Source organism: Kryptolebias marmoratus, linkage group LG7 (genome assembly GCF_001649575.2).
Source record: "Kryptolebias marmoratus isolate JLee-2015 linkage group LG7, ASM164957v2, whole genome shotgun sequence".
NCBI lineage: Eukaryota > Metazoa > Chordata > Actinopteri > Cyprinodontiformes > Rivulidae > Kryptolebias > Kryptolebias marmoratus.
Genome location: NC_051436.1, coordinates 17,799,927 through 17,824,314, shown reverse-complemented (window position 1 = coordinate 17,824,314; position 24,388 = coordinate 17,799,927). Strand labels below are relative to the sequence as shown.

At 43.0% G+C, this 24,388-nt stretch overlaps 1 protein-coding gene across 3 annotated transcripts in view; it reads right to left on the bottom strand.

The window, feature by feature from the left end:
- Positions 1-1,466: 1,466 nt before the first annotated feature.
- Positions 1,467-24,388, bottom strand: part of dock11 (dedicator of cytokinesis 11) — an 87,542-nt gene continuing 64,620 nt past the window's right edge. For 2 of the 3 annotated variants that reach the window (XM_017439734.3, XM_017439735.3), the window contains 13 exons: positions 24,148-24,330; positions 23,841-23,954; positions 21,846-22,061; positions 18,616-18,673; positions 16,556-16,662; positions 16,195-16,317; positions 13,059-13,172; positions 11,797-11,943; positions 10,778-10,988; positions 10,234-10,424; positions 9,894-9,994; positions 9,651-9,789; positions 1,467-2,340 (listed from right to left, as the gene is read on the bottom strand). In XM_017439734.3, the coding sequence (XP_017295223.1) occupies positions 2,251-2,340; positions 9,651-9,789; positions 9,894-9,994; positions 10,234-10,424; positions 10,778-10,988; positions 11,797-11,943; positions 13,059-13,172; positions 16,195-16,317; positions 16,556-16,662; positions 18,616-18,673; positions 21,846-22,061; positions 23,841-23,954; positions 24,148-24,330 (1,794 nt within the window). In that variant the 3' untranslated portion in view covers positions 1,467-2,250. Of the gene's footprint in view, positions 2,341-6,617; positions 6,634-9,650; positions 9,790-9,893; positions 9,995-10,233; positions 10,425-10,777; positions 10,989-11,796; positions 11,944-13,058; positions 13,173-16,194; positions 16,318-16,555; positions 16,663-18,615; positions 18,674-21,845; positions 22,062-23,840; positions 23,955-24,147; positions 24,331-24,388 lie in introns of all 3 variants that reach the window. The other variant, XM_017439736.3, reaches the window with a different exon arrangement.

Below are 24,388 nucleotides of genomic sequence, written 5' to 3'. Positions count from 1 at the left end.
TATTTTGGCCGTTCATATATCAAAACCTTCCGCTCGTTCAGGAGGTCAGTGCTATGACTTTAGGTTTTTGTAAATGGTAAATGGCCTGCACTTGTATAGCTCTTTATTTAGTCCAAGGACTCCAAAGTGCTTTACTCTACAATCAGTCATTCACCCATCCACACACTGATGGTGGTGAGCTACACTGTAGCCACAGCTGCCCTGGGGCAGACTGACAGAAGTCAGGCTGCCATCACACCGGTACCACCGAGGCAGGTGAAGTGTCTTGCCCAAGGAAACAATGGCTGAGACAGACGGAGCGGAGCCTCGAACCAGCAACCCTCTGGTTACAGGACGAACCCCTACCTCATGAGCCACTGCCTTTTATACCTTTCTAAATATGTCACTTTTTTTTAACAAGTTTTTTCAAAAACATATTTTTTGCTTTGAGTTAACATTATGTGTAAATTATGCTTGAAGCTAGCCGTTTGCCACTTTTAGTTTCTAGCTACCATTTTGCTTCTTTTAGCTATTAGTTGAAATTATGTTACTTTTGGCTTTAGTTAGCATTGTTATTCCAAGGTAGTCTTTTTCTACTTTTAGCTTCTAGTTACCATTTTTGCTACAGCTAGCCAACTTTTTGTTACATTTAGTTTCAGCTAAGGTTTTGGTACTTTTAGCTTACAGCTCATATTCTGCTTGTTTGAGCTTTACCGGGTCAGCTTCAGCTGCTTCATCAGAGACACTCGGGACTCTTTTCACAGAAAATGCAATTTCTCTAGTACTGTATATTTTTTCAGTTTTTATTGAAAAAAAAAAAAAGACTTTACAAAGTAAGTTTGACAAGCAGCTGCACCTCAGTAATCAATGCAATAAAAAAAAACAAAAGAAATATAATAATAATAATAATAATAAAAAAACCTTCTTTTTCCTTTGCTAAGACAGATTTTGGACAGAGCTACAAAATATCATACATACATACAAACATACAGAATTCCATTTACACATTATGTACATCTGCTTAAATACGATCTATCAGCTCATTTCAGTGTAGCACTTGTGAAATACTTTTATTACCCGGCCGGATGTCGTTAAGAAAGAGGAAGGCAGATAACGAAGGCACTGGATCTGGGCCCAGATGGGAGGAACTCTTCACCAACTCATCCGGTCACACAGCTGACGTGTCTGGACCCGGTCCTGTTGATCCCCCAACGGGTTTACTGAAACTCAGAAAGTAACCACTGGATGAACGTCTACAACTGACCGCCTTTTGGGGGGGGGGTCAACCTGATTCAAGATGGCGGCCACATGCTAATCGACGTTAGCCAACACATAAATGGCTCCAACTCGGGTAAATTTACAGATATAGAGCTAAAATTTGGTGGGGTAGTAGCTGGGAGTCCTTCACGTTGCATTAGTTTAACATTATTGTAAGTTTTCTCATCATGAGGGGATCTCAGTCTAAAACTCTGGCGTGAAAGGCGACGGGCGATATGCATTCCTCCAAGTAATACTAGGCCTTTAATTAGAAATCTTAAGAAAATTTAAACAATCTTTTTTTTTTTTTCTTTGTAAGCAAATCGTTTCCCCAAAGATCGATATGAACGCGATTACAGTTTTTTTTTTTTTAAACTCTCTCCAAGCTGCCTTTTCTGCGCAGACTTGATCTGTCTTATGACCTTCTGGAATGAGCGGCGAACCTATAAATACCAACCCCTTGCATGGCAGGCTGCCCGGCATAACAAAACAGAACCGGTTTCATTGGTGAGCGTAGTCACCGCTGTCCTGGCTGAGGGGGGGGGAACGCATAAAGGAAACACTGTGGCAAACATACAAAGATGCTCCTTGCTTTAGGAAAAGTCTCCTTGAGTAGAAGAGTTGATAGAGTGAGAGAGGTGCATAGATCCTAAGGTCAAAGGTCAGAGGATTGCTTCAGAACAGGACTAAGAGAAGTCCTGCAAGGCAGAATATAACAAAAGGTGCACTGCCCAGCATGCACGCACGTAGCTGCTTTAATACATTCTGTGAAACGCTGCTGCTGCTGCTGTGGGGCAGGGTTGTTCTGCATTTTGCCCAGATTCCGATGAACATCCAGCAGAGATGCAGCAGATAGGAAGATGGCATCTTCACCGGGGGCGGGGCGACCGTCTTGGCAAGCTTCGGCGGGCAGCGGCCCTGTTATCACCCAGTTCACATCCTCATGGGAACAGCGGGAGGATAAACATTATGGAAGGAAGGAGCGGGGGGGACGGGGGATGGGGTGGTAATGGGTCAGCTTAGATCAGTGGACGTCCCGCTGATGGCACGAAACACATGGAGGGAGTTCTGGAGCAGCGAGCGCATCATGTCCTCCTGGTAGATCTGTCAAAGGGAAAAACATCATTAGGAAGAAGCAGGGAAACACACTCTTAGGTCACACACACACACACACACACACACACACACACACACACACTGAGCTGCATGGATGACAGGCTATGATTCATTAGGAGATGTGGGTCCACACACAGAGTGAGAAAGCTGAGGATAGGAGAAGCCCGTTCATGTTGTGTTTGGTTGTCATCGACCTTTAATCTCGGAACAAATCGGTCGTGTGGGTTCTGACGAAGGCGCCCAAAGCCAGCCCTCCACTTCGGCTGCTCGTGTTTCCACTCCCCGTTTCTAGTCCCGTTTTGTCAAAGCAGAGACATAAAACCTGAAGTGGCTGAGCGGTCAACGAGCCTCTGCCACACAGAATGAAACTACGAGCACAAGGGGAACTGCAGCTGAGGTTTGGGCCCCTGTGGTTACAAATCAAGTGACAAAATGTTTGCATAACGACTACCGCCATCCTCCTACCAAATGCAACTGTTAGTATCGACAGAAAGACGTCTGTTTGGTCAGCTCACTTCAAAATGAGTGATGCTGATTCAGTGTACACGCTACTGCTTTCTGTACATTTTACTACTGCTTCACTATCTGCATACTTTGTGCTATTTTAGTCATTCATATTTCTAAATGTTTAGCTCGTTCAGAAGATGGGAGCTATGACGTTTGTTTCTTGTACTTTTTTCTTTATTTACAAATACTTTCCCCCACATTGAGATCTCTTCAATTCCTACAAAAACATTTAAAACCTGCTTTATTAAACTTGCTCTATCTTTATGCTACATTTACTTCTTTTATCCACTTTTCCTTTTTAGTTAGCTTTTTGCCACTTTTAGCTTCCAGCTAGCCTTTTATTACTTTTATCTATCATTCTGCGACTTTTAGCTAGCCTTTAGCTACATTTAGCTTTTAGCTAGGTTTTTGCTAGGTGTTTTAGCTAGTTGTTGCGCTTCTTTTAGCTCTAACAATACAGTTTCAGCTTATTTAGCACATTTCTGCAGTCATTCAGTGCTCAGCAGTCTACTTCAGAAGTAATTCCCTACTTTTGAATATTTTATTTGTTTTTATTGACAAAAAAGACTGTACAAAGTAAGTCGGACAAATGGCTAAGATTTAGGACAATTACGAAATATTTTTATTTTGGCTTACGCTACTTCTAGTCTGTAGCTACAAACTACTGAATACAAAGTAGCTAAAGCCTACTAGCCTTTTGCTACATTTAGCTAATGTTTCTCTAATTTTGCATTTAGCTTGAACAACTCAGTTTCAGCTTCTTCGGCACTCTAGATTCACACTGCACTTCTGTAGAAAATGCTGTTTTTTCTAAAAAAACATTTAAAATGTACATCAAAATGTCCAGCAGCAGCGTTCACATTTCTTTGGTTCGCTCTACTCTTCTTCTACAGTTTACACACCAAAACATCAACATTTTGTCACCTAAAATTATTTAAACACGAAGGTCCAAACAACCGGTGGGCTGTAGAGAAGAAAGCTGGATGTTGGAGTTTAAGGCAATCGCTTCAAAATTCTATCAGAAATGATTTTAGTTTCTTCTGTTGTTTAAATCAAGGTTAATTATTGACCGAGAAGAAGTCCCAGAGATCAGGACGCTCCCGATGAAGACCAAACACTGAAATATCTCAGAGTCAAAATAAAACCAGTTCTTTAGCTTTAGCCTGGATATTCGCAGAAACATCCTTTCACTCTGCTGGATTTAAAGAGAGGACACGTAAGGAGACACTGTGGACAACCTCAATAAGAAGGACAATTACTCTGACTAATGTTTTATAGTGCAGTTATAAAATATATTTTGTGTTTTACATTTGTTAATAACCACTTCGTTGTTTTAGACTTTGAACACAAAAACAGCTGAGAAGGTAAAAAACAATATGGTATTTATCCAAAGATGGACAGAGGACCTACAGCTGGTCAAACTATGTGTGAGAAAATGCAGAGAAGGACAGAATACTTAACTAATTCAAGATGGCTGCCTCAGATAATCAACCTCAGCAAACACAAAAATGGTTATATTTCAGTCTGTTTTGAAGATACTGTGCTAAAATCTGGTGCTAAGAGTTGTCCCCAACACAGACTCTGAGCTTACAAGAACCTGTTAGAGTTAACCTCCTCTGTCTGTTAGCAAAATATCTTATGAACGGCTGGACAGACTTTAATGGAACTCAGAAAGTAATAATTAATCAGATTGGGAAGACAAAAAAATGGCTTCAGATGTTGAGCTAAAATGTCCTGTCATTATACATAATGGTATTTTTAAAGCTTAAACCCTGTATTAGAACGCTCTGCACAGATCACGAACAACAACTCTGAGTCACTCTACGAGTTAAGATGAAGAACGGGACAAAGCGACACCCGAAACATGTCATCACCTCGTCTCCTCAAAGCCAGAACCTGTTTGAAGTGTTGTGAGAAAAAAATGGCAACGTGACAAAAACAGTCCCAACTGTTTTTTTTTTGTTTTTTTTTAATGCGTTGCAGGTTTGAAATGCAGAAACTGTTGCGTACTAACAAATGAAGCGAAGATGAGGAGGATAAACATGCATTTTTGCAGTCGAACATGCAGCGGGGTAAAATGTTTTAACGGAAAACAGAAAAATAAAAAACAGCATTGTGCAACATTACAGACACAGCGAACAGAATCGGCATGGTCTCAGGCGGTATCGGCCGGTTCGGATCAACCGCGACTCGGCTGTTTCACCGTCAGCTGCGAGCCGAGATCATTTGCAGCCTTTTGCAGGAGCACAGAGGACTCAATCTGCAGATTTAAAGACAAACGCCGCCTCCTCTCCTCCAGCAGACAGGCTCTGCTACTAACAGCTGCGTGACAGCAGCTCCTGAATGACTGACGGCACAAAAGCAGCTTTCGTGTTTACCAACCACCTGCTTTGCTTTGGAACTGAAAGCTGGCGCCAGATCTCTTGATACACCATTTTAAACATTTGTTTCCATGTGTGGATATGCAAATCTGGCAAACCTTACAGGACATCGATGGAAATGTAATCACAATTTGATTAAAAGGCGTTTGCATTGTTCGACCACGATGAGTAGTTGGTGTTTGTTGGCTGCGGTCCTTTTAGGTTTAGGAGTCTGACAGGCTTTGTCAGGAGGACGTCCCGGACTGCCATGTCTTTCTTTCCACTTCGCGTCATAACTGCGGCGCTCTTCAACAACCCGTCTGTCGTCGTTCTGATCAATGTAACACTGTTTTTATCTGACTGTTAGCAAAATATCTCCCGAACCGCTGAAGGGATTTTAATGAAACTTTCAGAAAGTAATCCTTGGATGTACACCCACAACTGAGTGTTGGAGTTAAACCAAGTGCAGCTAATCAACTTCAGGAAACACAAAAAAATGTCTATAACTCAAGACAACCAGTGTGGTAGTAGCTGAGACAATGAGCCCTAACAAATCGTTCAAGTACTTTGGTCAAACGCTTGTCATTAACTATTTAAAGTCAAGGCTGTCTGTTAGCAAAATATCTCACGAGATTCTGGACAGACCACAGCCAGCTGACCTTAGAAAACAGGTCAACTGCTGGGTTTGCAGGAAATGATCATCATCAACAACACATACTTTGAGGACTGCACATCACGCAGTATTTTTGCCTAGAACTTTAGCATTAACCACATAGATCTGTTAGCAAAATATCTTTCAAATGGCTGGACAGATTTTAACGAAGCTCTCAAAGTAAACTCTGGGTGTACGTCCACAACTGATTAACCTTTGGAGTTGCCCGAGTTGAAGATGGTCAAACACAAGAATGGATATAACTCAATCAGTGTGACAGAGATCGTTAGTGTGGCATTACCTGAGAGCAAACATGAGCCTCGAGATCGCGACTCTCAAACACCAAATTTATCAGAGAACTAAAGAAACCAACAAGCTTCTTTGGGGTTTGTGCCCCTGATAAAGCTGCTGAGAGCTGGGGGGCCTCAAGACGACTCCTCTTCATGGTACAAGCTTATGGTTTGCCAGGCCCAGGGGAGGGGTTTGGACCAGGTTTGACATGCGCCGATCATAATAACTACTTTCAGTTCTAGTTATTATTAATATGGCAAATGTGCCCTCTTTCATGATCATTCTTCCTTTAAACTAGTACTGTATGGACCGTAGTTAGGTTCCCTTTGTGTTCAACAATAACAGGTTTGAATAGAAAAACAAAACACACACACACACACAGACAGACAAAAAGAGGGTGCAAAATTATACTTGATGTCCGTTTGAAGGGATGGAACCGAGGCACCGAGTTTTACCTGTTCCTCCTTAAAGCTAAAAGCCAGCACATTGGAGAGAAGAAAATCAGCACAGAGGTTAGTTTGGTTGAAACGAACACAACATAAAGTTAGAAGTCAGATAATGGCTTCCACAGGAACAGAAACACCCCCTGACAGTGTCCAGTAGCTGCAATGCAGCCACTACAGATTCAAAAGAAACGCCTTCTAAACAGAACTGATAAGACGTGCTTGTTTCCCACATTACTTAAAAAGTAACCCAACAGCACCCATTCCACGACTTTGGCCCTCCTTTTAATTTTATTACATCCTTGTTGGCCTCAGCGCAGTCCTACTCCCAATGGTTTAAGGAGCAAGTGTTCGAGCCATTCGATAGGCTAAGGGGAATTATTTCTTCAGGAAATATTCAAGAGGAAATTTAATTTTGAATAATTCCTGGATGTTAAATCAACATTGGTTTCCTGTTGCAGCTCATTATGACTCACTTGGAGCGAGCGGCGTTAAACATTAAGCTGCTGAGACGTGATGGAGGCCGCTGAGTGATGGAGAAATGGATCACAGAGAGCAGGACGTTTACGATGTTTGCCTTATCGACATGTAAACAATTTTTTTTTTTCCCCTCCCATAAAAAGAGAATCAACACAGATAGGAGAAGCTTCAGTCAGATTTATTGACTGCTGCTTTTACGGCTCCATTTTGATGGTTTAAACAGAAAACTAATTATAAAAGTAAACAAGGCAGCAGAGTATACACACACACACACACACAGAGTGTAAGGGCTGTGTGTGTGTGTTCAAAGATGGAGAAGGACTAGAAGGCCACAGGCATCAGAAACAGTGACTGGCATTTTAAAATTTGTCTAATTTTACACTAAGCTCAGCTGCAGTGTGTGTGTACATGTCTTTTTATACGGATCACCCCCCTGCAGTACGATGGCTGGCTGCGCTGAGCTTCACCCTAAACAGTGTGTGTTCATTTATTTATGTTCCCAGCTCAAAAGCAGAAGAGGGTGTAGAGATAATGTAGAAATAAGAAGCTGGCCCATTAGTGTTTTACAAAAGTCGATTCTGTTGCCGATATTCAGAAATCGGGGAAGCTACAGGACGATTTCTGAAGCTGATTTGTTCTTTTCTGGACAATAAACAGACTGTGCCTGTAAAATGTGTTCACCCCCTTTGAGGTTTTATGCTGTCATAAATCAGTCATGCTCAATTGGCCAATAAAGACTTACACACATATACAAACATGCTGCAGGTTCCTGTTTAGTGTGATTCCAAACACAAAGTTTGTGGCGGGGTTTTCCACGTAATTAGGATTAATCAACAAGTCGCCAACAGACGCAGCCCAGTAAGACACGGGCTTTAGTTTTTTCAGGTTTGTTTTAAAGATGGCAACCACAAAATAATCGGCCTAATTAACCAGCTGACTGGCTTTACAGCAGCTTCTTAGAAATGTTAGAATGCTGTAAAAGTTTTTAAATTGTCACAATAAAGTTATCAATAAATGATATGAACCCATATATTTATCTGAAGAATTAAAACAACTCTTATTCGTCACAGTTTTTTGTTGACGGCCATGTTTCAGAAAGTTTAGGTCATGTTTGAGCTACATCTGTAGGGCTTATTTTTTTAATCCAGATCTTAGAAAATGAGACGGTGGTTCGTTGTTTTTTAAACAGTTGGGATTTTTTGTCTCCTAACACATCAGGTGCTTTCAAAGGGTAAAAAGCCGGAGTCGTGCCGTCATAGCAAGGATCTGCAATTTGTGAAGGGATGTGCCGAGCAGTCCACGCTCAGACTCAGATGCTGTGCGAACATGGGCGCATACTGGATCACGGGCCAGCTGTGGACCTTAGACCTCGCTGGCTGAATGGAATCGACCTCGGAGAAGTTACTGACTCGGCCCGACTAGGAGGACCACATTAATTTGGCTGTTTTTTGGAGACGTACAAGTGAAACTCTTATAGCCGGCTAGTTTTCATCTTCCTCAGTTTGGCTTTAGTATGACTTGTGTTCCTAGCTTAGGTTTTCATCCGTTTGTGTTACTTTTAATCATTTATCTCATTTAGATTATCTTAGCTCATGTTTTAAATAAGTTTGGTTTAGCTTGTTATATTGTTGTGTTTTCATGTTGTAAAGCACTTTGAAACGCCTTGTTGCTGAAAAGTGCTGTACAATATCTGACTTGACTTGCAAATAGTTGCATTTTGTTTTATGTTCATCTTGGGTCCTGTTTTTTTCCCCTCCTGGGTTTTTTTATTTAGATAAAACATATTTTATACATTTTATTTACTTGTCCTATTTGCTTGTTTTAACATTGGCCTGTTTTTGATTGTAAGATGTCCTTCAGTTTCATAAATAAAATGCTTTAGTCATTATTATATTACTATACAATGTATTGTAATGTATTATTATTATTGTTAAAAGCAGGCTGTGTTGTGTGTTTTGAGAGAATCAGAGTTCTCTTGAAATTAAAACTATTAACATAAAAGCATTCTAGTAGGGAAAAACACTGAAATAATGATTAAAGGTGGCGTTGGTCTGACTGGAACACTAAAGGCTCCGTCAAACTCCATAGGAAGTCACGATGTCGGCTCATGGTCACGTGTTTTCCGAGATGATGGTTTTCACACACGAGACGCTCCGATCAGAACTCCCGGGAAGCTCCTCCCTCCTCCTGCAGCGTTAAAACGGGTTTCTTCCCGCCGGCTCCTCAACTGTCTTTGTGCAGACTGGGACAGTCGTAAAGACAGATAGATTTTCTAACAGCCTCCAGCTGCTTCTCAGCAGAGCAGAAGCAAAATGGCTCCATTAAAGCTCATAAACATGCCCACAACAACTTCTCAACAATCACATGATACTTGGCGAAAAAGTTCGGCCCGAGCATCGCGTGAAGCTGCTGCGCGAACAAAGTGACGCGATTTTCGTCACGCGACCACGTGACGGGGAGCCGATTTTGTGACTTCTCATGGAGTGTGACAACAGACAGGGGTGAGTTTAATTCATCCTGAGCATGCCGACTTATTTTAGGTCAGCTAGAGAAAAGTCAGATTACCGGTTCATGGATGATGTCCGAGAGCTCCTTCACCATGTCTTTAAAGTTGGACTTCAGGCCCTCGTGGTACTCAAACTGGTCCTCTTTAATAAGCCGCTCGTTTATGTCCAGAGCCATGCTGCACACCTCCACAAACCGCCTGCAGGTGTTAGGATTAATAATAATAATTAAAAAAAACACAACCAGAAGAGGACTAAGCTCCATCTTTCTCATCCGCTGTTTGTTTGTGAGAAAGAAGTTCACCTGAAAACATCCTTGAGTTCTTTGGTTTTTTTATTGCCCGACGGGGTGGGTTTGCTGTCATCCAGGAATGCTCGGGCGTATGCCATGGGGCCCGCGTTCACCTGCGGCGAAAAGACATGCCTGAGATTGTCAAGCGTTTTTCACACGACAGTCAGAAGCAGCACAGATAATAATCAGCTGGTCCTGCTTGTCCAGTCAGGCCCTCACTGACCCCGCAGGACAGTTTTTAGAACCAGACTGATTCCTGGAGAACAATAAACTCTTTTAAGGCTTAAAACGAGCCCTAAGACTGCAGAGATGTTGACCTGAATGTGAACTTCTGGTTTGTTTTTTGTTTTACCTGCACAGAGACGCAGCCCTGCAGTTTGAGCTGCAGCTGGATCATGTCCACCTCCTGGCTGGAGCACAGCTTGGTGAGCTCGGCCGTCCGAGCCTTCATCTCGTCGATGGCCACGTCCACGGGCTTCAGCTCCGCCTGCTTCTCGCCCACCACCTCGATGCGCTTCTTCACGTACGGGAACGTGTTGGCAGCTGGGGAGGGGGGGCGAGAGAGTTTTCTCAACAACACCGTTTTCCTGACGCTATCGCCGATGCGTACGCTAAACGGGCAGAGACAAACGCCCGCGTTGTTTGCCATCAGACTGTGTAAACTACGTGCATTAAGTAAACGGCAACCAGAGGATCCTAACATCCAGCTGTTAATGGGATTCTTTAACAGAGTGCTGCTGCTTTGTAGGAAAAAAACCTTCCTATTTTCAGCCGTTAAATGGATCCAAACATAAAGCAGATGCATTATTAATGTGCTGTTTGCCCAACTGATGTTAGACTCAAGGCGCTTGTTTTGTTTGGCACTCTGTCAGATCGCGGCGATACGAGTGGCGTACTTATGAGGACAGTCCTCTTCTTGCACTGCTCCTCCACGCCGCCGTGCTTCTTCCCCGACAGCGTGTACGGCGTCTCGAACACGAAGCGGTTGATGTTGTGGCACTTCTCGAAGTCCGTCTTCTTCTCGGGCGCCTCCTTCTCGTCGAAGTACGGCTTGACGAACGTCACCTGAACGTAGGCCAAGCGGGAGTCCAGCTCTTTGGGGTTCACCTGGAGGACGAGAGGGGTCAAATTTGGTTTCGTATTACATGTCCTCTGCTGGCCTCCGCGCCAGAGTTTTAGGCTAAAATTAGGCTTTGTTGAGAAGGGTCGGGGTTGTAGCCATTTTCGCAAAACCTTGAAAACGTTACGCTCAATCTCAGTAGATGTCCCGCTCAGAGTCTGAGCTATTAATGATTCTCAGCTACTACCACGTAGAAATTTAGCTCATTACCTAACCCAATACCTCAGGTTAACTAGCTGTAGTGGTTCCAATTTACTCCATTAGTTCATGCTAAAGTTTTAAGCAAAGCTGCGGAACGAGTAGTGTTTTAACTATGTGTTGTGAATGATGCTCAGCTACCACCACACCCATTTTTAGCTCAAAAGCTGTAAGATTCCCTGTATTATAGACATTTTTGTGTCTCCTAATGTTAAGGTTTCTGGGATAATTCGCTAAGAGAGTTGACACATGCAATATATTGTGCCTTAATCTTTTGGCAGCAGGTGCTAATGAGCCAATCGACTGGATTAAGATTTAGGTGAACCCTAACTTTAAGAGTATCTTCGCAAAAAAGCATAAAGTACATATATTTTAATGTCTCAGATGTTAGAGAAATAAATCTAACCGGCTGAAGTGTGACTGCGAGGTGGAACGTGAGCAAGTCCCAACGTTAACCGACACAGATGACGTTCTCTGAATAAACACAGCACTGAGGCTGTGATGACAAGTGAAATCGTTTTTTTATTTCTCACAGTGTTTCAGCAACTATTACAGCCTGTCGAATCAGGCCAGAATCCACTCATCTCTCTGCTGCACCTTGTTTGAGTCCTGAATGATCCTGATGTTTTCGGAGCCAAACTTTTCCCCGTAGAGCATCAGCAGCCGCTGGGAGATTTCGGACAGGCCCGTGAGCTTGGGCTCCTTGTAGATGTACTCCTTCCCGTCTTCTTCCTCGAAGAAGACCTGTTGGAAACAGAAGACAGAAGGACACTGCAGTTTCACTGTGACCCAAGAGAAAACATTTTGTCCTTGAGTATATTTTGATAGAAAACATTGATTATGAAGATGGAGTTGTAGATATAACCTGAAACAGGTTTTTTTTTAAAGAAATATTTTATCAAAACTTTTACTTCTAACTCACATCACTGGAATCGTTGTAGAAGACATAATGGAAAATATTATGTGCTTCACAGCTATTAAATTAGGCTAATAGATCTGATGAACACGACATGTTACATTGTGACATTATTTGCCTAACAGAAGACAAAACAAGAAAAGCAGAAGCCAGGAGTTTAAAACTATATACTGTAACACAATGCCAGGACGGAACGACATCAGCAATAACCTTAGAGATGCAACTGTTATGGAGGGGTTAAAGGTCATTGCCAAAGAATTTGGAGTCCATCATTCTACAGACAGAAAGATTATTCGCAAGCAGAAAATCTTTAAGACAGCTGACAATCTTTCCAGGAGTGAAATCCCAGCAAATTCACCCCAAGGTCAGACCGTGCAATGCTCAGAGAAAAGACAAAAATCCCAAGAAGCTCCGTGTCAAACTGTACAGGCTTCAGTTAGAAGGTTACAGGTCAAAGGTCATGACAATGTCCTAAGAAAAACTGAACAAGTATGGCTTGTTGGGAGAAACAACATGGCAGCACGACTGGGGTTTGTAAAGATGGAGCCGAATGAACCACAAAAACAGCGTCCTCAAAGCAGAGATGTTTACCCAGGATGCACAGCTTGTTAGCTCGTCTTAGCTTGCTAGAATAACTTTGACAAAATGTCGACCATCAAGTGTCGGTCAGTTTACGTTGTATTTACCAGACCTAGCTGTGCAATCTCCAAAAATATTTTATACAAATACTGACAGATTTTTAGGTAACAGAAGTAAAGGAAGGTATTTAACAGAGTAGGATAATTATAATTCAGTGCCTGCTAAGGTTCATAGCCACGCTCTTCTGTTTACATTCCACTTTATTCGGGGATTTCTTTGTTTTGTTTTTTTCCTGTGTGCACTTCAGACGCCCTGCCTGTGTTCACAAAGCAAAGCTGCAGCGGGTGCTGGTCTACAGCCTCACCTGACCATAAAAAGCCACTCTGAAGTATGTGCCGAGCATCCTGCGGCCTGACTGGATCACCTCCATGATTTTGTTGTAGGCTCTGTGCAGGGTGTCGTAAAGTCGGCTGAGTTTCTGCAAAAAATAAACAAAATACACCATCAGAGCGTGTCCACAAGGGGATTTGTGTGTGTGCTGTTACTAGGCGGTCCGTGAAGAGTAAGTTACGTATCATCGCAGCTATGATTTAAATATTTCAGCGGTTCACACCGGTCATCTGTCAACACTCGCACGCCAACTAACCGCTCTGACCCCACCGGAGTCAGGGACTATGAGGGCTGTTTCAGGAGGGACAGGATGATCCGGTTCTGCCTTAGTAACTTCCCGAACATCCTGAATATTGGCCGATTTGAGAGCCAAATGTGATAAAATGATAAAATGTCACATGGTGTTACCACAGTGATACCAGGCCAACAGCTCCTAGCTGACTGACCTCCACCTGTTGGGCCGATGATGTTCTTGTCCTGCATCTGGTACCTGCCTAAACTGTGAAACTATAAAGGGATGTTTTCCAGTTTCTGTTGGTTTTGTTCATGTGCGTACACATTATGTAGACACAGCATTGGTATTAGCAATGGAACCACATTAGTGAAGAAAGAGCCCTGCAAAACCTCAAGGTAGTTTCTCAAACAGTGTACAGCTTCCCCTCTGCTCTGCTCTGCTCACCAGGAGGTTTAAGATGTACTGATCCAGGTATGCATCCAGAATGAACCCACCCCTGTTGACATCGGTACTGCCCACAACCGAAGGTGAAAATGTTTTCGAAACGCCGCCCTTGCATTTTTGTGTCGGCTGCCAAAACTCTGTCTTTTAAAAACAACGATGCCATAGCCCCATCTCTAACCTAACATACAATCTAAGGGCGTCCTCTTCTACTTTTGTTTACCTTTCACGCCGTATGCGTAGGCTTTGTGCGCATGTTCCACGTCTTCTTTCCTGCTTCTGGTGCATTTTATTGGCAGCATCACAAACAGGCCTGGTATAGTTACTACAACATTTTGGTTATTTTTTTTGCGTTCCCATGAGGTTTAAAACATTTCTAGAAACAGTGCTGTGTTTACAAGAGTATTTTAAGAAACTCTGACTAAATATGTTTTGTCTAAGCTGCACTTCCATGTGGACAGAGCCTGAGACTTGTTGGGGCTGAGGAGCCCAGAAATCTGTCTACCTCCACAGGAAGGGATGGTGGCATGAAAAGTTTGAGAATCATTGCTTTTTTAAAAGAATAATCACAGGGATGGAGTGAGCCTGACATGTGAACACATAGCTCTCATTATTCCCTCTACATGTCACAGCTTATTGCCAACTGCAGTCTAAATAACGACCTCCGGTGGGTGCATTGATCTGATTTACAGAGCTGGAAACAGAGATCCAAACGCTCCGGACACCAGGTGTGAACGCTGAGCTGTTATACACACGTTATTCTCCTCCGTCCAGCCCTCGGACTCCCAGCACTACAGTAATTATCAGTTAGAGACTAGCGAGTCCCACAGCTGCTTGAGAGGAAATCGGTGGTGCATAAACTTCCCTCTCTGAGGCCTTCTGTCTCAGAACCAGTTGAGCAGGTTGGGATAAACGGCTGGATTGCCGAAATGCTACAACTTCTATAATCAAAACATTGAGCTGCCACAGAAAGGAAGTGTTGTGGAAAGCTACCCTAAACATAACAAAACAACACCTACAAGAGTTTCTACCCTTTTGGTAAAGAAAGAAAAACACGCAAAGGTCACTGAGATGACTTGAAACTGACAAAAGTAATAAAAAGTTAAGGAAAAAAAATATTGCACAACCTTCTGAGGCGATCTCTGCAGTCAGGTGATTTCTGTACCTCTGAGCGTTCTCCACCTGTCCACAGGTATTTTGTCCCACTCCTCATGAACAAACTGCTCCAGCTGTCTCCGGTCTGAAGGGTTCCTCCTCCAGATGTTTCAGCTCCTTCCACAGATGTTCAGCAGGATTTAGATCAGGGCTCAGAAAGCCACTGCAGAACGGTCCAAATGTTGGTTTTGGGTCATTATCCATGACCTGAGACTGAGTCCAAGCTTTCTGACTCTGAGCAGCACATTTAGATCCAGAACACCTTGATAGTCTGGAGATTTTATTGGACCCTGATCAGATTCAGGACCCCCGGTGTCACGTGCAGAAGAGCAGAACCAGAACAGAACCGAGCCTCCTACATGTTCCTCTGTAGGTACAGGGTTCTGTTCTACATATGTTTCAGTTCTGGGTCTTTGAACACAGAGCTGATGGGACTTGTTGTCAAAAAGCTCCAGTTTTGTCTCATCTGTCCAAAGGACGTTCTCCCAGAAGCTTTGTGGCTTCTCACTATGTATTTGGACAGATTAGATTCTGGCTTTTTTCTGATTTGGTGTCCTCCTCAGTTGTCTTCCATTAAGTCCATTTTGTCTCAAACAGTGATTGATGGTTCCATCTGACACTGATGACCTTTGACCTTAGAGTTCACCTCTAATGTCTTTGTAAATTGTTCTGGGGTCTTTGGTTTCCATTCTTATTATCTGTCTCTTCAGTTTGTCATCAGTTGTCCTCCTGCAGCCACGTCCAGGGAGGTTGTCTCCAGTCCTGTGGACCTCTGTAGTCTCAGGAACATCCAGCTGCTTGGAGACAGTCTTCTAGACTTTCCCTTTAAAAATGATGGTCAATGATTTTCTTTCTAAACTCCTGAGACAACTCTGTCCTCATCTTTCTGTGCTCCATGTTCAGTGTGTTACACACCATGATATCAAACAGCACTGTGACTACCTGTCACCCTTTTAACAAGCAGACTGACTGATTAGAAGACTAAAGACACCTGTGATGCTGATTACAGGACACCTTAGTTTAACATTACCCTGTAGGCAAATTAGTTTCAATCTATTTTTTGGGTACTATTCTTTTTGTCAAGACCAGTTTGTTTTTTTAACGGATTCTGTTGAACCAAAATTCAAAAGCAAAAAACAGATTTTCCTATTTTTTATTTCTTTTTATTACTTTTGTCAGTTTCAAGTTATTTCCGTGTCCCATTTGGGTTTTTTCTTTCACAAAAGGGTACAAACAAACATGTCTGTATCTGTAAACGTACAGTCCGGTTCTACAGTACCTCGTACTCATTCCGCTTCTCGTAGATGGGGATGATGAGTTTGGCGATGTGCGTGATGAGCTCGTAGCGTTCGGCTTTCCACAGCGCTTCAACACAGACCTCGAGGTGCTCCACCAGGACCTCCTGAGACAAGACAGACATCAAACAACTTCCTGGAACTATTCGGAGCTCTTACTGTGTTCCTACACCAAAATGAAAAGCTTCATTTGTTGTACGCTTATTCTGAATGTCCCAAACACCTGCACCAAATGCTGAGCTCATCAACAAACAAACCAGCTGCTGTGTTTTGTCTGAGCTCACATCAGAGTCCAGTTCAAACCAACTGAGTCTAATGGAGGAGAATAAGAGCTGAAGGCCACACCTCTGTGTAATAAACATCCTGCATTCCTGTGTCTTCTTTCATGGCCGCTTCCTCGTCAATGTTATAGCTGATCTTCTTAAAAGCTGCGAGGCCACTGGGGAACAGCTCTGCCCAAACACAAGCAGAGAAAATATTAGAAAACCTGCCTCACATCAGCATCCAACGAAAGGGTCTCTGATGCAGAATAAAATAAAGACCTCCTAGGACCTGGTGTCCACATGTTTGCATCACATTTCGCTTAGCGTTCCAGGATTCCCATCAGGTCCCAATCAGCCCAAACGGCAAAGAGGAATTAAAAATGCATGCCATGCACGAGGTCTTAGGAGGTTAAAGGAAAGCACATCGCCTGGCGCCTTTCATGCCAGACTTTTAAACTAAGATCATCTGAAGTTGAGAAATAACGACGTTATTGTTGCTTTGGTCAAACTTCGAAAATAACATTGTGCACAATCTCATGCTAGTTTTAAAATCTGGCACGATGTGTTGGCGCTGGGAGTGTATGCTGCTTGTGAGCTTTAGCTTAATATTTGTAAAATTCAGAGTTTGAGCCATTTTGGAGCTGGCTAATGTTGGTTAGCTACGGTAGCCATCCTAAACTGGATTGACTCCAGAAGTTAACCAGCTGTAGATTCAAGATTTAAGAAGTCTTTTTTTGTCATTATGCATACATGTAACAACATTTTATTGGTAGCTCTTGGCTATAAGAGGCAGTGCAAAACACGTGTAAATAAAAAATAAAAATAAAAAAGTGAAAAGAAAATCATGTTAGCAGCAAAAACATCTGAAAATAGAGAGAATTGGAGGACAGTTCTCTCTATTTTCCATTAAATAAATAAATATGTGCATCCAATATTTATTTTCTTAGAGTTACATAAAATTCATCCAGTGGTTCAGCAGATAATGTTAATCAGCAGCAGGCGATAATCAACAAAAATCTAACTTCGCTGCGCAGTTGGATATGATTTGGAGGAATTTTTCTTACAAGCGAGACTCGTAGCAGAGAAACATGATGTTAGTGATGTTCTGTTGAGACCCGGGGGGGGGGGCAAACAGCAGAACAAAAGCAGACGCGGTGCCAAGTCAGACACGATTCTTCAGAGATAAGACCTGCTGCCCCCCCCCTAAAACGATCCCTGTCTGCCGGCTCTGCTCGTCTCACATTTGTTTAGAGGATTATTTGAAGGCGAGTTTTGCATGAGATAAAACAGAGTTACGGGACTTTGTTTGGGTTAGATGTCTCCTTTGCATGCTGGACGTAGCTGTAGACAGTAAAGGCTTTTATCTGCCCTGCAGGACATTTACCTGAAGGACCACGGGACCAGCGCCAGCGTCCGAGCTGTCCGTGATAGTGATTAGCTGCTGATTTACCAGTAAAATAGCGCAGTGACGGGTCCGATTGATGCGAAACCCCATGGTTCCATAAGTCTCAAGAAGCGAGAAATTCGTTCTCGCCCTCAGAGCTGCGAGGAAAGGATGCCGCCATGTTTCTCAGGGAGTTCTCGCGGCTTGTTCTCGACACACCATCTGCACGGAGCCTTTTTTATTGGCGGCGTCTGAGGACTGTTGTGGGATTAGTCAGAAACTTGACGACTTAAAGTGGAAATGTTTTTCATTCTCGTGTTTCTGCGGGTGTGGAGGTTTGAGGAGCGGCTGGAGGAGGAAGTGAAGAAGTCCAAAAATCTAAACGACGCTCATTTTCTTGAAAGGCATTTAGAGAGATGGCTAAATTTGTGGAAAGAGGACGCCAAACGTTGCGCACAGAGGAGAGCACTTATCGAAAAGACAAAACAAAAAAAAAACGTTACATTAGTGATAAATTTGTGACGGTCTAACGACGCGTTCAGATAAAAGAGTGGTGAGGCAACTCTGGAGTGGGATGGCCCTACGAGTTTGGCGCTTGATTTACCCGAAAAGAAACTCTCTTCTTGTTCTTGACAGGCTGGGAAAACGAACAAACTCCTCCGTCCTTGCAGAGTATGAAACAAGCTCAACCGAGCGGTTGAGTTCCAGGAACCTGCAACAATCGGGGCTTAAAGTTGGTGTCGGGTGTTTAAACTTACTTTTCCTCTGCAGGTACTCTGCCACCAGCGCAGCCACATGAACGTAGCACATGGCGGCCTGTGGAGACAGAAATCCAGTGAACATCTTTGCAGCGAACGACGGCATGCAGACGTGACACAAGAACTGATCGGTCATAAAACACCAGACGGACAGGTTTAAAAAACCAGCTTTGTACCTTCAGCACTGAAATCTAATACTGCCTCCCCTGTAATGCCACAGCTTTCATGCTGTCATGGTGTTTGCTTTGATTGACACCTTCGCCTATAAAATTAGCGCAGTTTTGACACAGCTAAGGTGTGATGACATGCAGTCGAACCTGAAAGGTGTGAAGTGAAACCTTGTGTCATTCTGCTGCTGCTCCCTTCACAAGTTTAACAAAAACTACAGCTTTATTTTAAACCATCTTTGATTACTGACATTTTATGTAAACGAGTGTTTTAAGCAAATCCATCCATCCATTATCTGCAGCTTGTTCCTGGGTCGGGTCGTGGGAGCAGCAGCTGGTGCAGAGAGGACCCAGACATCTCCTTCCACAGCCACCTCTTCCTGCTCTTCCAGGAGCATTCCAAGATGCTCCCAGGTCAGCTGAGAGACATAGTCCCTCCAGCCTGTCCTCGGTCCTCCCCAGGGGTCTCCTCCCAGTTGGACATGCCCAGAACACCACCCTAGGGAGGCGTCCTTACAAGATGCCAGAACCACCTCAACTGGCTCCTCTCGATGTGGAGGAGCAGCGGCTCAACTCTGAGTCCCTCCCAGAGAACAGGTGAGGGTAGGAATGTAGACTGACCGGTAAACGGAGCTTTTCCTTGCAGCTCAGCTCCCTCTGCACCACAACAGATCAGTACAGAGTACGTTATACTGAAGCTGCACTGATCCGTCTGTTGATCCCACGCCTAATTCTTCCCTCAGTCGAGAACAAAACCCTGAGATACTTAAACTCCTCCGCTTGAGGCAGCGTCTCCCCCCCAACCACAGAAAGGCCAGTCCACCATTTTGCGAATGAGAACCATGGCCTCAGATTATGGAGGTACTGATCCTCATACTAGCTGCTTTGCTCGGCTGTGAACCAACGGTACGATGACGCCACCAGGACCACATCATCGGCAAACAGCAGAGATGGAATCCCGAGGCCACCGAACCGGATTGTCAAAAAACAACAAGACAATGCAAAGAAAATCCCAAACAGCACAAATTTAAACTGAACTCTGAGCAAAAACAACATTTAAATATTAAATTTAATTTCAGTACTGAACTAAAAACAAAAACATTTCACTGACATGATATTCATCATAAACTGAATAAATACATCACCAAATTAACCCTCCTGTTGAGTTCTGCTCAAATCTGACAGTTTTAGAAGCTTTTTTTTAAATCAAAACTTATCTGAGTGACTTGAGATTCAAGTCATCTGATGAATGTTTTTCATGAATTTGGAGTGTTTTTGTTTAACTCTGCTCACCGTGCTGTTCCTGGGTAAATGACTCATCCTTAGAAATGATGTGTGAGAGAACAGATGAACAAAACTGATTCAGATCGACAGAATTCCTCTCACACACACACCTTACTCTCCTTTTGAGCTTCCTCGACAGCGCCCACGGAAATGGTTTCCCAACAGAATCTTTCCCCCTGAGAAAATCTGTAACTAATGGAATCTTCTTCCCAAACAAACTATTTTTATAACAAAACTTTTCCTCCATAAAAATCTTTCGCCACAGAAATATTTCCCTAACTTATTTGTTCCCCATAACAATCTTTCCCCCTGAACAGAACCCTCCCCACACCACCTTCCCTACAGAATGTTTCCTATAAGGAAATCTTTCCGGAATGCAATCTTCCTTCACAGGAATCTTTTCCCTGCATAATTTCTTTTTCCCCCACGAGAGAAAAATGTAGTCAGGAATAAATGTCCTGTAGTGAAAACAAAGGACATTTATTCCTGACCCATTTTTTTCCCCAACATAATCTTCCTCCTACAGGAATCTTTCCCCCATGAGAACTATGCCTGTTGGCCCTCTCACAAACAATCACAACTTTTGGTTTAATCATCTACAGAATCTTTCCTGCAGCTGTTTTTGGGGCAGTTTTTCACTAATAGAATCACATGAAAGATGTTCTTCTGAGCTCCTATTAAAAACCTGAAATGACTTCAAACAAATGTCCTTGGTCAACTTTGACATAAAATAATCTGTCAGAAATACCAAAACCTGTTTCATATGTGAATTTGGTGTAATCAGAATAACCTAGATGTCATGATTTTTTCAAACTATAAAGGAGATGTTTGAGCTGAAGTGAGTGAAGCCGACAGGCTATAAAACCCAACCAGGTTTATGTCATCCTGTTCTAAAGAACATAGGGAAATAAACAAATCTACCACAGCATCAGGTGATAATATATGTGTCGTGATGGCTTTATAATCACAAATATTTAAGGAGGCATATATTTCTGACCAGGAACACAAACTAGTTCAGAACTGAACACAACAGGAGGGTTAAACTAAAAAAAAAGGCTTAATTTTCCGCTCTACTGCTTGTTACTCCTCTAATCGAGCGTTGTGATGGTACAAAGTAACACAGTTATGTGAACTTTATGTGACCTCTTCCTTGTTTATAAGCAATCTGAAATGAAGCAAAAAGAAACACTTTTACTAGCGTGTGAACAGAAACCAACAAATCCTGACTGGACCTCTGTCCTCCTGCAGGGTGGAAATAAAGTTGTGTTGATGTTAGAGGGAAGCAGGACTTCAGAACGCTCATTAACAACCTTCTGTTTCCTTTTAACTTGCCTTGTTTTTGAAATTGAACTTGCACAACATTACAACGTAGCATTTTTAATTTCCCCACAGCTCCCCTCTGGAGGAGCGAGGAGCGGATTAATTGCCTTTCAGCTCTATCCTCAGTGGCGAGCAGAAAGCGTTAGTGTGATCCGACGGGCCTGAAGCAGCAGCTCAGGCCAATCAAACCTGAGAGTGTTTGCTCAGGGCGTTTGTTTCCAAGATGACGCTGCGCTGCCTCTTTCACTTCAGGCTAGCTGTTAGTAAAACCCGCTTACTTCCTCCACACCGTGACAAATTAATTAATGACAGCGCCGAGGTCTGGGAGGATTTATGCAAACACGATTTCAAACAACATACCTGTCTGCATTGTTTCCACGTGAATCCATTTGGTAAAAAATGAAAACAGCTGAGCACAAAGTGTCAAGCAGGCGGCAAACAACAAAAAAACAACAATACCTCAGACAGGTCACCGTTCTTCAGGTGAGCTCGGGCCATGCTGTCCAACCAGGTCCGCCTGAGCTCGGGGGTGCTGGCGTAGGAGCGGGCCAGGCTGTACTGCAGGTCCAGCAGCATCTCGGGGTCCTTCTCGTGCTCTTTCATCTGCGCCGTGGCCATCAGCACCGTGCGGATACGCATGGTCAGCCCCTTCACCTCCGACGGGAACGCCGTGGACTGCATCGGGACGAAACGAGCAAACGAGAACAAATCAACCAATCAACCATAATTAGACTGATTTTAACACGTGTGTGTGTGTGTGTTTGCTGCCTTTTACTAAAGGATCTTACTTTCTAATAAAAAGGGGTCATAATCATGAAAATGACTTCCTGTGTGTTTATGTAAAAAAGATTTTAGACAAACAGCAAAAAGACCTTTGAGCTGTATCCAGTTCTGACTTAATGAAAAACAATAATTACAGAAAAATTTAAACAATACAAAATATTTAAAGCTAGATTTCTGCATAAATCTGGCGTGGTGCCAGCTACAGCCTAAAGTTCCAACGAAGGCCAGCCTTCTTCTTCTTTAAAGCTCAATAATAATTTGAGACTTCCTTTTGTATAAGTCTAAACATATAGACGCTCTGATGTTCAAAGTGTTAGGCAAGAGAGGCAAGAAACAAGCAGCCGCTGTGGGAAAACTTCATGAACTGAAGCGTAGCAGGAGGGTTTGATGGACATGTTTTTATCTTTCTACAGTGTTTTCTGTGGCAGACTTTCAGGTTAGAAGAGAAAAGTCTGAGCTGAAGCACAGCGAGAGTTTGGGTGTGTGATCTCTGTCCTCTGGGAGGATTTAGGAGAAAACGATAAGTCGAACAGGAGCGAGAGACACGCTGAGTGAAAGAAGACAGAAACATCTATATTTTTATCTGTAAACTTCATAGGAGAGTGTGAGATCATCACATTAAGTTGAACATTTTGTGGTAAAATCTTTGAAAATCATAACACTTATAGTGCGATTATATAAATGTTGTAAAAGGTGTCAAAAAAAAAGGTGCCAACTTTCTGTGACCTGTTTAAACTTTGACTTTTTCTACTGAGCTGCACAGCTCCAAACATGGCTGTGCAGGGCCTATCTCCTTCTCCACCTATAGGGAAGGTTTTATTATTGATTGATTTAAAAAAAAATACACATTTCGTTTACGTCGTATAATCTACTGCTACCAAAAGTCATGGCACTCTTCAAAATGTTCAGAATGATCAGGAACAGTGGGCTTTGACGTTTAATATTTGTAACTTTTATACTTTTCAATCTATTTAGCTTTTAGCTACTGTTTCACTCATTTTAGCTTGTAGTTCCCCATAACAATCTTCCCCCCTGAACAGAAGTCTTAGCTTTAATCTATAGTTTTGCTAAATTTAGCTTGTAGCTACAGGTCTGCAAATTTAAGTTTCTAGCAACTGGTTTGCTTATTTTTCGCTTTTGGATACAATTTTGTCAATTTCTGCTTTTAGCTATGGTTTTACTAGTTTTAGCTTTTAGCTACAGTTTTGCTAATTTAGCTATTAGATATGATTTTATTAGCTTAAGCTTTCAGCTACAGTCTTGCAAATTTAAGCTTTCAGCTACAGTTTTGCTTATTTTAGTGTTTGGATAAAGTTTTGCAAATTTATGCAATTAAATATAGTTTTGCATATTTCAGCTTTTAGCTACTTTTTGATCATTTTAGCTTGTAGCTACAATTTTACTAGTTTTAGCTACAGTTTTGCTAGTTAGTTAAAAACTAGGGTTTTGCTCATTTTAGCTTGTAGCTATGGTTTTGCTAAGCCACACTTGTTCTAATTTTAACTTTTAGCTACTGATTTGCTAATTTTAGCCTATTCTCAGCCTGTTTTAACTAAAAATTTAATTTCAGCTTCTTCAACACATTCCAGCAGTCCTTCGGCTGCTACATTGTTTGTCTTCACAGCAGACGCAGCTTTCTTTGTCCCCCTGAAGCCTTACAGCCGACTCTACCTTCATGACCTTGTCGCTGTTTGCAAAGTTGTTGATGATGGACAGAGACTCCTGGAAGCGGGAACTTCCTGTGAGCGCCACATCGGAGATCAGCTGGCTCACGGCGATGATGATCTGAGGGACAGAGAGGACATGATGGGGGAAGAAGGAGAGCTTTTAGCTGTGACATCAGAGGGATGGGGGTTTAAAGCTTCACCCTCCCTCGTAAAACCAAGCACAGAGCTCAGAGGAGGGCAACTCTGAAGGGCGGAGGTGAGCAGACGGCCAGGTGGTGACGCGTTTGAACAGAGGAGGTTCTAGACTTCACCTGCAGGTGTGTGCGCAGGAAGGTCTTCCTCTTGGTGAACTCGTAGTTGTTCCTCATGAGCAGGTAGAGCAGCGCTGACGCCTCGGCCCTCAGGGAGCCCAGCTTGGACACGCAGCACTTGAGCACCTCGCAGCACAGGTCCTCGCACAGCGTCACGCGGCCCTTAAACAGCACCGACGGGAACTGTGGGGCAGAGTGTCAGTGGATTACAAACAGATTCTGGACAGGGGTGGGGTGGGAG